At 50.9% G+C, this 16,837-nt stretch overlaps 1 protein-coding gene and 1 long non-coding RNA gene across 4 annotated transcripts in view; one reads left to right on the forward strand and one right to left on the reverse strand.

Annotated features, from left to right (window-relative positions):
- Window positions 1–16,837, reverse strand: part of LOC102902008 — a 72,664-nt gene that overhangs the window by 18,686 nt on the left and 37,141 nt on the right. Inside the window, exon 2 of one of the 2 annotated variants that reach the window (XR_006585518.1) lies at window positions 498–921. The exons of the other annotated variant lie outside the window; for it this stretch is intronic. This is a non-coding gene — a long non-coding RNA (uncharacterized LOC102902008). The remainder of the gene's footprint in view (window positions 1–497; window positions 922–16,837) is intronic. 2 annotated transcript variants of the gene reach the window in all.
- Window positions 8,244–16,837, forward strand: part of GALNT15 (polypeptide N-acetylgalactosaminyltransferase 15) — a 47,624-nt gene continuing 39,030 nt past the window's right edge. Inside the window, exon 1 of one of the 2 annotated variants that reach the window (XM_003992147.5) lies at window positions 8,244–9,641. In XM_003992147.5, coding sequence (XP_003992196.3) covers window positions 9,097–9,641 — 545 coding nt within the window. In that variant the 5' untranslated portion in view covers window positions 8,244–9,096. The remainder of the gene's footprint in view (window positions 9,642–16,837) is intronic. The other variant, XM_019810732.2, reaches the window with a different exon arrangement.

Here is a 16,837-nt window from a genome sequence, read left to right on the forward strand (position 1 = left end):
ACTCTCAAAAGTTTAGCAGCATCTTTAATCCCTTTAGCCCCAGTTCAAGTCAGTGTAATTATCTGCAAAGTCTATCCCACATGTATTCTACAAATGCATATGCACGCCCGCAGACGCACGCGCGCGCACACACACACACACACACAAGCTACACGTTTTCAAATTTGAGTATTGAGGGTGGTGCATTCACCCTGCTTTTTACACCAGGACAGAAAGTAGACCTTTGCTTTCAGAATTAGAGGAATAACGAAAGACAGAGACACGTTGTTCTCCTAGATCTCAGGCCTTCAAAGCACCTGGAGCTCAAATGGCGGGATAACTGGTGCGTTTGCTCTCCATAATTTCTTCTGTGCCCTAGGCCTTTCCCCATTCTGGCAAGTGGCACCTTGGGGAGAAGAGGATGGCACTGAAGAATGTTGCTTGCAAAGAATTAAATGCTCGGCTTTGGAGGTCTAATAGACTAAATAGGGACAGAAACCCAGAAAATGGAAGAACACCTGAAAAGTATCAACAGTGCCTCCCTGTTCTGTACAAGAGCCAAAGGTCCCCAAAGTACAGTCTGCTGAGAGTAGGTTGTGGCATCAGTAGCGACTGATTTCACCCAGAGAGGGCTCACGTGGCGGGTCTGAGGGTGGTTGCGAGAATCTTGGTCCCCATTCAGAAGGACAGGAGAGTCACTGGCAGCTGAAAAGATGGAAAAAATAAGAAGAGACTCTTCTGGAGCGTTCTCACAACATGAAGCCAAAATGCACACCAACTGAATTTGTATGGAGTCACTTGCCTGGTACATTGCTGCTGGGAGCTGGCAGGAGCTGTCTGAAGTCTTGTTTCTGGGCTCAGCACGATGTTGATTTGGGTCATGGCCATTGCCCAAGTCTAGGCTTCCCCAGGCAGGCAGAGTCAGTGCTGCCACTCCCCCACCTATCCGGATGGATCCACAGGGGATAAGCTTAGTGTTTGTGATCTCCCTCCCTGTCTGCCCCTGGCTGGTATCACTGAGCAGCCTGCCGAGCAGCAGGGGGAATTTTCTGAATACTTAGGAGAACAGTTGTTGCCTTAAAAGAAATACATAACCATGACCTGAAAACAAAATAACGGGATCTTTTTTAAAAACTTTTTTTAGTGGAATTGGGTGATTAGAATGAATTCCAAAGGACTGTTAGGGTCACTGGGATTAGTTAATCTAATTAGTATATCTAAACTAAAAAATTAGTTGTTTTTTTTTTTTTTTTTAAGACAGTCTGACTTTACAATATCAGGCATGGCCTTTACCCTTCAACATATTTTTCCAGGCATAATATAGAATATGCTGAAGAATGTTTCACTCTTTTAAGGACTTCAGATCTAATAAAGTGCTGATTACATAGGTATCCATTTTATTGCACAGACTTCAGATCAGGAAATGTGTCATAGTTAGACTTACATAAAATGAACAGAAATAATCTTGCAGAATACTATAGGAAGTTGTTTCTTTCAGCAATTACTTTCCTCTACAACCAGGAAGAAAAGAAATAAAGTCTTTATGCTGGTTGGCATCTCTTTCTTAGTTTGGATTCCGCTAAAAGAACTTGGATGTAGGTAGTTTATGGGGGGAGAGAAACAGGAAGTCCAAGCAAGGGGATGGCGAGAATGAGACAAAGAAGGGAGAACATGGACAAAGGGCGTATTGATAAGCAGACTGCCATTGGGGACAACTGGGACCTCAATCCTGCTAGGAATTCTCTAATGAATTGTGGAAGTCGTATCTCAGAATAGTTTCTCTGAGCTTATTCAGTATTATCCACCAATTTCCTTTCCTTAATGACGGAAATTGCTCCGGTAGTTAAATCCCTAACTTTCCTGCCTCACTCTGCATGAAGGGTGAGCAAGCTCCCTGATGTTGGAGAGACTCTCAGATGGGCAGGGAGATGTGGGCACTGTGGTAAGCTCTCTGCACGAACAGCTAATGTCCATCTGCAGCTGTGGTTGAACTCAGAGCAAGGCCAAGTGGGTCTAGTGTAGTCAATCAACCATGGCTGCTAAAATCTCTTGGGGAATTAAAAATAAAATTATATATATATATATATATATATATATATATATATAGTTCGTTTGTTTGTTTGAATCCACTAGGCCAGAAGAGGAAATATTGAAGGGAAGGGAAAGCAAAGAGACCTTGGATCCTGATGGGTTCCGGAAAAGTGCCCTAAGCCCCTCCTCTAAGCCAATTCTCAAGGCAGAAAGTACATGCGGAGGTAAATGACAGAAGCCCCAGATAGAGAGGACCAGTGTCCCCATGCTCAGGTACCGTCCGGGGTGATGGTAATTTCCCAGAATCCTCTTCGACCAGCACAGAGCAGGAGCGGGAGAGCAGGAGGAAATTCTTACATAGGTTTAGGCTGGTGGGTGTGAGGCAGTCTCAGAGAGTTCCCCGGGCCCCCCAAAAAGAGTGGTGTGGCTGGGCCTTGGGAAGACTGTGACCCAAGGAAGCCTTGTGCTTGGAGAACAAGTGGATTCAGCAGAACCTCTGTAGGGAAGTTTCTAGAAGCCAGATGGGAACGGGGCCCTTTCAGGGGACTCTGGCATAGATAAATGACAATGACGAGGACAGGCGTGCTCCCTCTCAGTGCCTGGGCCCTGTGTACCACCCACAACCTAGACCCTGCCCTGGGGAGAGGAAGGGGATGAAAAAAACGTGAACTTTCTGAGACTGGTTTATGTGTAAAGGCTGGATGGGTGTTTTTATTTTTGTTGTAGATAAACTCATGAACCCACACCGAGGAGAATGTGTCCTTGCACATCTGAGTCTGTGACCTGGGATTTGTACACACAAAACTGAGCTCCCTTACTTCCCCGTCATGCCCAAGAAGCATATGTCCCAGGCCAGGGAGAAAGAGAGAAGCAAGCTGAGTTTGGATTTCTTCTTTGTCATGTTAAGGGAGATGTATTCTTTATTTTTAAAAATTTTTTATTTGAATTGAAGTAGAATGACATAATATTATATTCGCTTTAGGTAAACAGCATAGTGCTTTGACAATTATATACATTGAGGAAGAAACTTTTTTTTTTGAGAGCGAGAACAAGCAAGTGGGGGTGGGGGGGCAGTGAGGGAGGGAGACAGAATCCCAAGCTGAGAGCGCAGAGCCTGACATGGGGCTCGAACTCACACCGTGAGATCATGACCTGAGCCGAAGTCAAGAGTTGGATGCTTAACTGACCAAGCTTCCCAGGTGCCCTGAGGGAGATACATTCTTTGTGAGAGAACTCTCCATCCTTAGCTGACATCAGAAGCCTTGTTAAAACACAGATGCCTGGCCCACCCACATCAACTCTAGCTCAGTGTGTCTGAGAAGGGCCTAAGAGGGGTCTATATTCTTGGTCACTCTTGCGTTTGAAGATGACCCTGCTGGTGGTGGTTGGGCACAGAGGGGTGGCTTACAGGCATCAAGGATGCCACTCCTCCCTTGAGGTAGCCCTGTGTAAACCTGCTCTCTGTCAGTGCTTGTCATGGTGGCATTGACACACAACCTAACCACTGGTGATGCTCTTTTCCAGTATAATCCATGCACAAGGAAAGCCAAGCCAAATGGGTTACAGCAGAGAACCAGGAGTGCGGTGGGGTTGGCCACCTCAGGCCCGGTTCTGTGAGGTGGTCTGAGGGAAGGGGGGAGGTGGGGCTGGCATGGCCTCCCACTTCTTTTCTCCCCTCTCTTAGGCTGAACATTGGGACCCGTCCCAGGCTGTCACCTTATTCTCAACGAGGCGTTCAGTGTACATCAGGTCTCATCTTCAAGAGCCATGAACTTGACACGTGTTGCTGAGCGGGCACCGTGCTGCTTGTGGGAGAGACGAAGATGGAGGGACCGGTAACAGGGGGGCCAAAAAAGCAAACAGCCATCACCATGTGTCATAACGAAGTAAAGCAGAGGACGCACCTTGGGGAACTATCTTCTCATCCTGTTTCTTGCTCTTCTCTTCACCTCAGGTTCAGATGGGAACCCGAATGGTGACCAGACATACCCCTGGTGATGACATCTTGAATCACCTGGGCCAGGTCCCCTGTTACAAGGCACAGTGTTTATTTACTAGCGGATGCCCACTGTGAATCTCTCAGTCTCTGACTTGTTCAGGCACTTTAACCTGCTACGAAATTGAACTGAAAACTCAACTTTTTTCTAGGCAAATAGCAGTCTTTTCTACAGTAAAGGCGCTGTGTCCTATGAGAAAAGCCAGGGAGAGGGAGAGCTGAGGGAAGGAAAAGGTGGGCGGGCAAAAGGAACTATATTAGTTTCCGGGGCTGGTGTAGCAAAGCACCACAGACCGGGTGGTGCTTAAACGACAGACATCCATTTTCTCACAGTCTGGAGGCTGAAGTCGGAAATCGAGGTGTCGGAGACTTGGTTCTCTCTGGGGCTGTGAGGGGGACCCTGTCCCATGCCCCTCCCCCAGCTGCTGGTGGCTTGCCGGCAATCGTTGGTGTCCCTCGGTGCATCACTCTGATCTCTGCCTTCCTCTTCACATCTTCACCCTGTGTGCGCCTCTGTCCAAACCTCTCCTTGCATAAGGACATCAGTAATGGTGAATTGGGGTTCACCTTCATGACCTCATCGTACTTGATCATCTGCAAAGACCCTGTTTCCAAATAAGGTCGTATTCCCAGGTACCCATGTATAGGACTTCAACCCCTTTTGAGGGGACACAGTTCAACCCGTAATAGGAATACAGGTGAGAAAGAGAAGAGAGAGATAATGGGGGACAGGGGCTATGGGACTGTGTCCAGTCCTTCCTCCTCTAATTAGACCTGGACAGGGTCAGGGTAGCCCCTGAGGCTCTGGGAAGTGACAGAAGGGATGTCCCTAAGGGAAGTCCCATTTCTTTCTCTTTTTTTTAAAGTTTATTTATTTATTATTTCAATTTTTAATGTTTTATTTTACTTATTTTTGAGAGACAGAGCATAAGTGGGGGAAGGGCAGAGAGAGAGAGGGAGACACAGAATCCGAAGCAGGCTCCAGGCTCTGAGCTGTCAGCACAGAGCCTGACATAGGGCTTGAACCTGTGAACCGTGAGATCATGAGCTGAGCCGAAGTCGGACACTCAACCAACAGAACCACCCAGGCGTCCCTATTTATTATTTTAGTAATCACCACACCCAGTGGGGGCTTGAACACATGACCCCCAGATCAAGAGTTACATGCTTTTCCGACCAAGCCAACCAGGCTGAGAGGAATAAGGTGGAGACTAAAAGGACTTTATGTTGTGTTTGGAGATCCATGGCTTGCTTGCTTTTGTTTTGAGTGGAAGACACAGAGAAGAAAATTCCAGCTGCATGAAGACAGAAGCTAAGTGCCAGGGTTGTAGACTGAAGATGCATGGCTGATATCTGGGTGCTAAAGGGGGGCTCCAGTTGGTACAAGCAGCAAAGTAACACCCCTGTGAGCCAGGGGCTGGGATGGGCCAGGAAGGCCTGCTGCTCCCTCTACTTGGGGTGGCTCTGTCCACGGGGGGATGTACATGGGAATTTTATTTCCTTCTGGGCAGACTGAAAGTATCACCCCATGATTATGGGCTGTGTGGAACCCTTTTAAGGCTGATCCATATCCCGGGGTCTCAGGGGACACACAGACCTCACTTGAGTTGAATCAGAATAGCTATAGCATCGTCCCTATGTTCGTTCGACAAATATTTATTAAGTGCTTACGCTCTGCCAGATACAGGTGCGGTCTCTGGGGAAACAGCAGTGAACAAACTGATAGAACAGCTCTCCTTGTGGAGCCCACCTCTTAGGGAGGTGGGATGGGGGCACAGACAACAAAGAGCCAAGTGTCTTACTTATCAATTGTTGGGAAGAGCTCCAGAGACTCTCAAAGAAAGCAAGGCAAGAGGACAGAGAACACCATGGGTAAGATGGAGGGCTTCCGCTGTGAAACGGTGGGGAAAAAACACAAAAGCGAGTAAATGAGCCTTGTGGCTGGTTTCTGGGGAAAAGGCAGTCAAGCAAAGGATGGGCCAGGTAAAGGCCCTGAGGAGGCATGATGTGGCTGACGAGTTTGAAACCAATGTTGCCGGAGAGGGTAGGGGAGGGTGTTCTGCCCTGAGGCTGGAGACTGCGCATACCTTGTTCTCTGAAAGTCCCCTGGAATCATCCTTGTGAGCCTCAAAATGTACCAGAAATTCTAAATTACATCTTCCAGAGTGCCTGTGTCTTGAACCTGAAAGCCATGCAACTCTCACCCCAGCCTACCCTGATGTGGGATTCGGAAAGCACGGTCCAATCCAGCAATTCCTAACTGCTGTCCATCGGGACACTATGCTAGCCTATTAGGAACAGTCACATATAACCCACCATGTCACCTCTGACTCTGAAAGGCTTCAGGGGAAACACACACTCACACACACTCACACACGCTCTAGAAGAAGCAACAGAATCAAAAGGAAAAGCATTTTTTTTCCATGAGATGTTTAAGCTCACATTCCAAGATCAAAATCAAAACAGAAACAACGAGCAATTCATTTCAGGAATTCCCCAGGGGCGTTCCTCCCCCCACTCCACTCCTGATTACTGGGAAGGCTGGGCCGTTCTGCAGTCATCAGAAGAAATGCGGAGTTAGTCACCCTTGATCAGCTATTCGGGCCAGAAGCTCGGGAACTCTGAGCATGCTGGCGTCCATTCTGTCTCCCATCTACGTCTCGCGCTCCGTGACCTTGGATCTCATGGCTTCAGACATCATCCCTGTGAAGTTTTACCACCTGCAAGCCAGACCTCTCCCTTCACCTTCAGCTATTGCATGTCCCACTGCCTACTCTCCGTGTCCCCTTGACTGTCTAGAAGACATCTCAAACTTCACATGGCCCAAGGAGCCACTGCCATTCATCCCCTTCTACCAACTCCTGGTCTCCCACATCTCGGCCGATGGCAACCCTACTCTTCCAACTACCAGACTTGAAAGCTTGAAAATCATCCTTGACTCCTTTCTTTCTCTGACACTGGATATCAGTTCATCAGCAACTGCTGTAGGTTCTTCCTGAAAATATACCCAGAAGCCGGGGCGCCTGGGTGGCCCAATTGGTTGAGCATCTGACTCGATTTCAAATCACGTCATGATCTCTTGATTTGCAGGATCAAGCCCCGGGTCAGGCTCTGTGCTGACGGTTCAGAGCCTGCTTGGGATTCTCTCTCTCTCTCTCTCTCTCTGCCCCTCTCCCACACTCTCTCCCTCTCTCTCTCTCTCTGCCCCTCCCCCTCTTTCCCCCTCTCTCTGCCCCTCTCCCACTCTCCCTCCCTCTCTCTCTCTCAAAATAAATAAATAAATAAGCATTAAAAAAATATGTCCAGTAGTTGCCTACTCCACTCCTCCTCCACTGATGCCACTCTGGTCCACACCCTCATCGTTTCTCACTGCAATAATGTTAGCCTGACTTGACTCCCTGCTTCTGCCCTTTGCTCCCCCAGTCTGATTCCAACACAGCAGCCAGAGTGATCCCATTTAAATCTGAGTCAGTTGTGTCTGTCCTCCGCTCACAACCCTCCAAGGGCTCACATCTTACTCAGAGGAAAGAAGAGAAGCCAAAATTCCTACGATGCACTCCGATGTCCCGTAGGATCCCCCCTCACCTCCTGCCCCCACCTTCCCTCTTTCGTCCTGTTTTCCATCCCACTCTGCCCTCCTCATTCTGCTCCTGCCACCCTGGTTCTCTCTGCTCCTCCAAAGGCCTGGCACGTGCTTGCCGCAGGACCTTCACATTTGCTATGCCCCCTGCCCCAAATGCTCATCCTCACATCACTGCCTGCCCCTCCTTCTCACACAGATGCTAGCTCTTCTGTGAAGCCTCCCCTCACCACCCAGTGTCCCCTGTCAGTCCCCAGTGCATGCTTTCCAGCCCCTTTCCCTGCTTTACTTTTCTCCTTCACCTGTATCACCCCTGACCCACTGCCTTTCTAAATTAATTCTCTGTCTGCCTCTCCCACTAGAAGGTAAACTGCATGAGGCACACATTTTGGTGCTTTATTCATTGCTGGACTCCCAGTCCCGGAATAGTTTTGGCACATAGTAGGTGCGCGTCAACATCTGTTGGTTGGATGAAGGAGGTTTTACAACTGAAGGAACATTCCTCACCGGATGCCCCTGCTTAGTGGCCAGTGCCTTCAGATGCTTTGGTGGCAGGAGGGGCATACAGGAGCGTCTCCCCCCCCCCCGCCCCCAGCTTCCGTCATTTTCTGAGGGACAAGGACAGTGGTCCTCAGCGAGGAGGGAGAGTCCAGCCTAACTTCACACATCGCCTGTGGGAGGCTGAGGGTACAAACAGTTAGCTGTTTGCATCTATGCCACAGGCACAGGCTTTCTGAAACCAGGAGGGACTACTATTTCCTTCCCCTGTGGGTGGGGGAAAGAAGTCTTCCTATGAACTATGAACGAGATTCAGATCTGAACTTCTGGGATGTTCCTGTTTGGGTTTGGTCCTAGCAGTGACGGTTTACATTTTGCCCCGGAGCTGTGCGCTGCGGGATTGTGCAAAGCCCGGGAACAGTGAGGGCATTAGGACCAGGAGCGAGGCTTGGCTTGCCCGGGGCTGCGTCTGGCAGAGGGCTCTCAGCTGAGCACAGAGCTATGTGTGAAAGGAAATCAGGCGCTGCCTGCCGGCTTCACATCTGTTGATCTGACCTGACTTGAAGCGTCCAAAGGAGGACCACTGTCAGCGCTGCTGGACTGAGGACCCACCAGCTGCCTCTCCAGACATCGCCTAGCAACCTGACCATTCATGCAAGGGGGGAGACGAAACACGTGGGACTAAACACCTGAGCAGAATGGAATAATCGTTTTTTTTTTTCCTTAGGAGAAAAAGGGGGTAAAAGGGGCCAAACAATTCAATTTGAAGTCCCTGTGAATGGGCTCTCAGAAGGCAATACAGAAATCCACTCAGAGAGGTCCCGTGGCTTTCTGATTATAAGTGGAAGTCAGTCTTACACATGCTGTTGGCAAATGTCAGATGGGAAAAAAAGGAGCAGGTTAAGTGACCAGCAAAAAACTTCCAGGTGGAACTAGGAAGCCAGGTTCTCCTGCAAGCCCGAAGGAACCTGGAGCAGGAGGAGGACGCGAACTTGAATATGACCTGTTGCATATGGCAAGTTCCAGCAACATGCTCCTAAGGAAGCGATGCAGGCATGGGCCGTGCAGACTGCAATTCCTGCTGCTCTTACTGATGCTGGGATGCGTGCTGCTGATGGTGGCCATGCTGCACCCTCCCCTGCACGCCCCGCACCACGCGGTCACAGTCCTGGCCACCCAACACAGCCCAGGTGCTGGGTATCGCCTGGACTTCGGGGAATCCCAGGAATGGGTGCTGGAGGCCGAGGATGAGGGCCAAGAGTACAGCCCCCTGGAGGGCCTGCCCCCCTTTATCTCACTGCGGGAGGATCAGCTCCTGGTGGCCGTGGCCTCACCCAGGGCCAGAAGGAACAAGACCCAGGGCAGGAAAGGTGGCAGCTACCGGCTCATCAGACAGCCGAGCAGAAGGCAGGATGAGGAGGCCCCAGAGAGGGACTGGGGGGCCGAGGAGGAAGATGGGGAGGTATCTGAAGATGAGCTGACCCCACTCAGCCTGGAGGAGGCGCTCAGTGCCCGCATCCCCCTGCAGAGGGCGCTGCCCGAGGTACGGCATCCACTGTAAGTAAGGCCCTGGCTTCCCCTTCCCCCAGGTACTGAGGCGTCATCAACAGACCCAGGAATGCCAACTTTCTGCCACCGGCTGTCCTTAGGGCAGCAGTTCCCAAGGTGTGGTCCCTGGACCAGCCGCAGCAGCATAACCTGGGGACTTGTTAGAAACACAGAGTCTCAGACCGCATCCCAGACCCACTGAGTGAGACACTCTGATTTAACCAGCCCTGCAGGTGAGGAAAAGGGGAGCTCTTACCGGTTCTTCCCTTCCCCATCCTGGTTCTAGTCCTTCTGTCTCAGGACTATCAGGTCAAACAGCTTTATCCATATACCACACAGGAGCTTGGGGCAGATGTTCTCCAACCCACCTTCCAGTTCTAACACCCCGCCTCCAGGACGTTTTGATATTATGATTGTTGTTAGGGTTTGCTTTCGTTTGGGGTCAAAGTAACAATCGCAGCCAACATTTACGTGACTCCTTCCATGTGCCTGATTTTAATCTAAGAGCTGTTCATCTATCAGTCCTTACAAGATGAGTGCTATGATTACCATCAAGCTTATTCTACAGGTATGAAAACAAGGCACAGAGAGGCTGAGTAACTTGCCCACCGTCACACAGCTAGCAGGTGCCAAGGCAGGGATTTGAATCCAGGAAGGAAGAAGCTCCAGTGTGCCTGAACTGCCACCCCATTAGACTTAAGGGGACAGTCCCAGTGCACAGGAGCTAGAATGCGGTGCTGCTGCAGCCTGACCTGTTGGGGTAGCCCCAACCCCCAGAAGCCAAGCTGGAGAGTGCATCCAGGCTATACCCAGGGAGATGCTGAGCTCCCCTTGTGCATCCCCTGTCCTCCCCCTCCCTTACTGTGGCTGGCTGCAGAGGAGGGCCCCAGTCGGACATCCGTGGCCGGAGCGACTGGTTAGCTCTGGGAAAGCCCTTCCCTGTAAGCCACTGCTCTTCCTAGAGCCCAGAGTGCTTCTCCCGAAGCAAACACACGTTCAGACCTTCCGAGTGAGTGGATCCATCCAGAGCCGCAGTCAAGAGCAAGACAGTGTACTCCTCTGATCCCTGGTGGGGTTCCTGTCGGTCTGGCCGCTTGGCAGTCACCCTCGGGGTCACGCAAATGCAGGTCAGCACCCGAGACCGGCTTCTCAGATGGTGTGCGTGGGCGCCTCTCTCATACCCACCCCAACCCTGCTGCTCCAACTTCAGGTCTTGGCTTCAACAGCTCTTTTCAGGAAACTTGCAGACCCAGCCAGGCCCACCCCATTGCAGTTTGGTGCTCTCAGCAGTTTTAATTCATAACCCTCACGACAACCAAAGCTAAACGGTCGCTGATGTATTGGTTTGATCGATGCCGGGGTCCCTGCCACGCACACGGGAAGCGAGTGATTGCCGGATGAGTGAACGTACTGTTCTCAAAGTCTTTGGATACATCTTTCTCTTTGGCCTAAGACAAAAATGAGTATCTTCATTTTGCTAATAAGAAGCATTGCCTCAAACAAGAGGGTCTCTGGCCACCCAGAGGCGTGTATGTGTGTCTCTGCATTATGCAAGTGCGTTGTGACTATGAAGTTCTGTGGGTACGTTGCATATAGTTGTGCGTGAGTGTGTCGAACACGCACTGTATCGTGTGTGGCGCATGGATGCTACGTACATGTGCTGCCTGCGGTACGTGCGCGTAGTGGATTACGTGGTGCCCGCGTGCCTAGTGCCCGCGTGCGTTGCAGTGTGAGTTGTGCACGTGTAATCACACGTGCACGTGTGTGTAGATGTGTCCGTGTCCTTATGCGCGTGTGCACATTGATAGGTGCAGTGGCGTGTGTGGTACACGCGTGATTGCGTATGTTTCGCGCCGGTGTGACGCGCGCACGTGTCTTGTGATTTGGCTTTTGTTGGGTATGCGTTTTTGCGGGACGTGTGTGCATGTATGTTGTGTTGTGCCCGGGCTACGTGTGTTTGATGTGCCTGTGTGAGTGTGCGACTCGCATGTGTGGTATAAACGCCTTGTTAGAGTTGTACATGGGTAGGTGTGCTGTGTGTGCTATTCGTGCAGTGCGAAGCGCACGGGCGTTGTGCGTGCGTGTGGTGCACGTAGGTTAGAAAGGCGTTGGGCGAGTTGTACGTGTGTGTGTGTGCAAGTGTGTTGTGTGTGTTATGCTTCTGGTGTGAAGTGCCTGGTAGGTGTTGCGCGCCTGCGCTGTGAGTGTGGGCACATTTTGCGTCACGTGTGCGACGTGCACTGACATCGCGTGCGCACCACTTCAGTGGTCACTGCTTCAAGCCAGGGTGACCACCTCGGCTCAGTTTGTCTCGGTCTCCCCGGACTGGGACGCCTCCCGGTCCCTGGCAAACCTGGACGATTGGTCTCCCCGCCCCATACTTCCCTCCCCTTGCCCCGGTTCTAACGACAGCCATCGGCTCTGTCTAGAGGTGTGTGGCGCCCTCTGCTGGTCCCAGCTGCTCCCTACAGCCTGTGCGGTCTGGCCCTTGGCCCCCAGCCTCTCCTCTACCCTCTGCAGTTCAGGTGCTGGGTGTCTCTTCTGGACATACAAGGGATCCTCTGCAAACTGAGGCAACAAGCCCCCACTGTCCCTCCAGGGTGACAGGACTCTCCTACTGTCAGCGCTTTAAAACCAGGCCAAAATTCAGCTTATAAAAGAACGGCCGTATATGAAGCACCTACTCTGTGCGAGTCCTGCTCTGCTTTCCCACCAGGGTTGGGAGAACTCTGGAGACCCCAGTCCCTCTGCCTTCTGCTGGAGTGTGCCAAGCACCACCCACCCCAGGGCTTTGCGCAAGCCTGTCCCAACTTGGGCTAGTCCCGCGCGCCCTTCGTGCACCGAAACCTCTAGACCAGCCCTGGCCTTTGCTCATCACCCCCATCCAGGCCACAGGCTTTTTCTGAGTACCTCCGGGGTCACTGCTGGAGGTCATTTTGAAAAGGGGCATGCCAGGAAGTTAGTAATAATGCAGGACCAAGACAGAGAAAAAAGTCAGTGTAAAAGGTCAAAAGGCAGACTCTGGAAAGAAAGGCAAAATTACAGTGAAATTTTATCTGAGCACTTACTATGTGCTAGGAACCCTGCTAAGTGGTTTTCATTCACTTAATCTTCCTAATGAACCCATAAGCTGGATACCATTAATATGTCCATTTTACAGATGTGTAAACTGAGAAACAGAAAGGCGGAGGGACTGGGGCCAGGTTATCTGACCAGGTGTGTCTGACACCAAAGTCATGTTCTTTCTGTTCGTTTTGTTTTGTTATTCTCAAGTTAGATAACATACAGTGTGATACAGTGTGGCCTTGGCTTCAGGAGTAGAATCCCACGATTCGTCATTTACATACAACACCCAGTGCTCATCACAAGTGCCCTCCTTTAATGCCCATCACCCATTTTCCCCACCCTCCCACCCCGTCAACCCTCTGTTCTTTGTATTAAAATGTTTTTAATGTTTACTTATACTTGAGGGAGGGAGAGAGACATAGTGTGAGTGGGGGCTGGTGGTCAGAGAGAGAGGGAGACAGAATCTGAAACAGGCTCCGGGCTCCGAGCTGTCAGCACAGAGCCCTATGCGGGGCTCAAACTCACAAGCCATGAGATCATGACCTGAGCCAAAGTCGGACACTTAACTGACTGAGCCACACAGGTGCCCTGTTCTCTGTATTTCAGAGTCTCTTATGGTTTGCCTCCTTCTCTGTTTTTATCTTATTTTTCCTTTCCTTCCTCTATGATCATCTGCTAAGTTTCTCAAATTCCACATCTGAGTGAAATCATATGATATCTGTCTTTCTCTGGCTGCAAAGCCATGTTCTTAACCACCATGTTGTACTTTCTGGGCAAGTCACGTAAGCTAGAAGAATTTCAAGTTTTTCCACCTATAAATTAGGGAGAGCTCACACTGGTCCTCAGGAAGACACGGAGGAGGATGTCTGTCACAGCATTCTTGGTGGCACTGAAGAGTTGGAAACCTCCTGGACACGTCATGGGTGGGCACCAGGGAAGCTGGGCACAGCCCAGAGACACCGCGGGACGTAGAAGCAACAGACTCGGTGCACAATACCCAGTGGAGGGAGACCTTCAAGTACCATGCTGAGTGACACAAGTAAGGCGCAGAAAAGGGGTCCATAGCACGACATCGCTGGGGAAATGTGAGCTCCATGTGTGCTGACCAATGCATTCTTTACAAGAACAGAGGAAGCTCCGGGGAATGGCTGTGTTGTGTGGAGGGCTGGGTCCTGGGGCAGGCGCGGGAATAGCGAATGAATATATAGAGGAAGTAAAGAGAGGGGCCCACATGGGAGCCCCAGACTGAAGACTAGGACTGACTCGGCACCTCAAAGCTGCTCTCACAGAGGGGGTCGGGGAGGAGCAGGCCTTGCCCTTCAGCCTCCTGTGGCACGACAGCTTTCAAGGCTCTTCCGAGCCCAGCTCTCCTTGATCATCCTGGGGCCCGGCGTAGGGCAACGATTGCCCGCATCAAAGAGGCTCCCGACTGAGAAAGCGCTCTGTAATCTGGTCTAGGCAGTGGCTCTCAAACCTGAGTTCACATGGGACCACCGAGAGGGCTTGCTAAAATGCAGCTTCCTGGCCTCCTCTCCTACAGTACCTGACTCAAGGGTCAAGGGTGGGGCCTGAGAATTTGGTTTCGACAAGTTTCCTGGGAGACGCTCATGCTGCTGATGTGTGGGCACTCTTTGTATCTAACAGGTTGGACAGAGCCACGCTTCTCAGACTTTCAAGTGTATGCAAACCCCTCACCCCGGGCATCTTATTAAAATGCACAGTCTAATGTAGTCGGCTAGGGGTTCCACCCAAGATGCTACACTTCTATCAAGCTCCCAGTTGGTACCGGTGTTGTTGGTCCACAGGCCACGTTTTTGAGCAGCAAGGGGCTTTATCGCTGGTTTGCCAAATATGTACTTGTGGATTCCCCCACATGGCTTGTTAAAAATGTAGATTTTCAGACCACTTTTCTAGAGACTCCCCATAGTTCTGATTTGGAATGCAGTGATCTGAATTTTAAAAAGCTAATGTTAGTTTGGGGAACCACTGATACAGACAATGAGCAGAGAGGTAGTAGAGCTCTGGAAGATTCCACAGAGAAGGGAGTCGCGGGATTGGAAAATAGAAAAGAGAAGTAGTGAGTAGCACAGTCCCCTTCATGACCTGGAGTTTTGTACTTAAATATAAATGTCAGCTCGGCTATTGCTGGCTGGGTGCTACCTACCTACTCGCATCAGTTTATAACTTGGGTTCATATTTTGGCCCGTGTTAGCCTGGTTTATATACCCACAACTGTGACTAACTCACATGCCCATAGAACAGGAAACCTGGGCCCGAAACCCGGCCCCATCTCTTACTGTGTGACCTTGTATAATCACTCAGCCTCTCTAAGCCTCAGTTTCCTCAACTGTAAAATGTAGATAAAATAACACCCTTGCGTGGAGTTGTAGGTTAAATGAGATAGAATGTTGATGATCTTCCCTCCTCCCCCCCCCCCCCCCCCCCGCTCCCCCAGGATTCAAGTCCAAACGGAAGTTGTCCTTATTCTGGAGTATAGGGTCTAGGAGTGAATTGAAAGATGGAGAAAAGCCAGAGCAGGCAGCTGTGGACATCACGTCATTGTCCTTTCTCTGATCAAAGAGTTATTTTCTACCCCGTGGGCTGCTAAATCATCACTCACTTGGTGGCACACTGGAAGCACCTGGTAAGTGTTACAAATGATCCATACTGGGGTCCCACTACTAGAGATTCTTATTTAGTTGGTCTGGGGAGGGGCCTGGGCCTCCCCAGGTAGTTCTGATGTGCAGCTGGGGCTGAGAAGCAACGCTGTGGGGCACCAGCTGGGCAATGGCATTTCACAGGCAGTGGGAAGACATAGGAAGGGGTATCCTCCGCTTCGTTCCCTCCCTCCCGCCCAGAGGCCGCTTTGGCAGCAGCTCTATATGGTCAAGGAGAAGGTGGTGGTGCAGTCTACCTTCCGGTCAGGTCAGTCGAGTTCCAGGCAGCAGGGAACCACTCCAGCATGTCTCCCCACCCCTATGTTGGCCCTGACACCTGGGCTACAAAAGTGAGAGAAGATGGCTGGCAGGGCACCAATAAATCGGAGTGAGTAGGTGCGCCCCTGCAGTGGGGACGGAGGGGAGAGCAGGAAGGAGCAGGCTGGGGCAAACACCTGGTGCTGGAACTCAGCTTATCTACCCTCCCACTCAGGAAAGGAGGGAAAACAACTCAGAAAGGAGTGCTTGCTCTGGTGCCTGGCCAGCCAGGTCACAAGGGGAACTCACAAGTACCAAGCTTTCAGCCCTCAAGCCCAGTGTAGCCAAGGCTGGGAAGCGTGCGTCCCCAGATCTCCACCCATCCTCAGTGCCTGGGGTATAGACAGGCTGAGTATAACCCTTTGAGATCACGGGGCGCCTGGGTGGCTCAGTCAGTTGAGCGTCCGACTTCGGCTTAGGTCATGGCCTCGCGGTTTGAGATTCACGAGTTCAAGCCCCGGTCGGGCTCTGTGCTGACAGCTTGGGAGCCTGGAGCCTGCTTCGAATTCTGTGTCTCCCTCTCTCTCTGCCCCTCCCATGCTCACACTCTGTCTCCCTCTCTCTCAAAAATAAACATTAAAAAAAAAAATGTAGCCCCTTGAGATCAAATGTGCCCGTGGTAGCCAATGCAGTAGAGTCTTGCTTTGTGCTTCGGGTTAGGCTTGGGGATTATTTCAGAGGTGGTCAACCTGCATCTTATCTTGTTTAATTCTTAAGGAAACTGCTATTTCCGCTGAAAGTATGGTCCTCAGACCTGCAGCATCAAAAATGCAGACTTTCAAGCCCCACTCAGACCTACTAGATGAAAATCTCTATTTTTAACAAGATCTCTAGCTGATTTATATTCATGTCAGAGTTTGAGAAATGCTGATGAGGCCAACGGTTCACAGCCCTGCCTGCACATTGGAATCAGCTGCAGAATTTTATAAATCATCACACCCAGGCTCCACCCCAGACCATCCAATTAGATACAATTCAAGGGGACTCTCCTAAGTGATTCTAATGTGCCGCCAGGCTGAGAACTCCTGCCAAGGCCCTTTTAGGTGAAAAGGAGCAGAAACACTGGTGTTACTGCAGGTGGTGGGGTTCCTGCAGTTTGCACAGGAAGCGAGGAACAGGGACAGTCCAGGGAGGACTGCAGGGGGTATAGGAGGAGGACAGGAA

Source organism: Felis catus, chromosome C2, assembly GCF_018350175.1.
Source record: "Felis catus isolate Fca126 chromosome C2, F.catus_Fca126_mat1.0, whole genome shotgun sequence".
NCBI classification, from domain to species: domain Eukaryota; kingdom Metazoa; phylum Chordata; class Mammalia; order Carnivora; family Felidae; genus Felis; species Felis catus.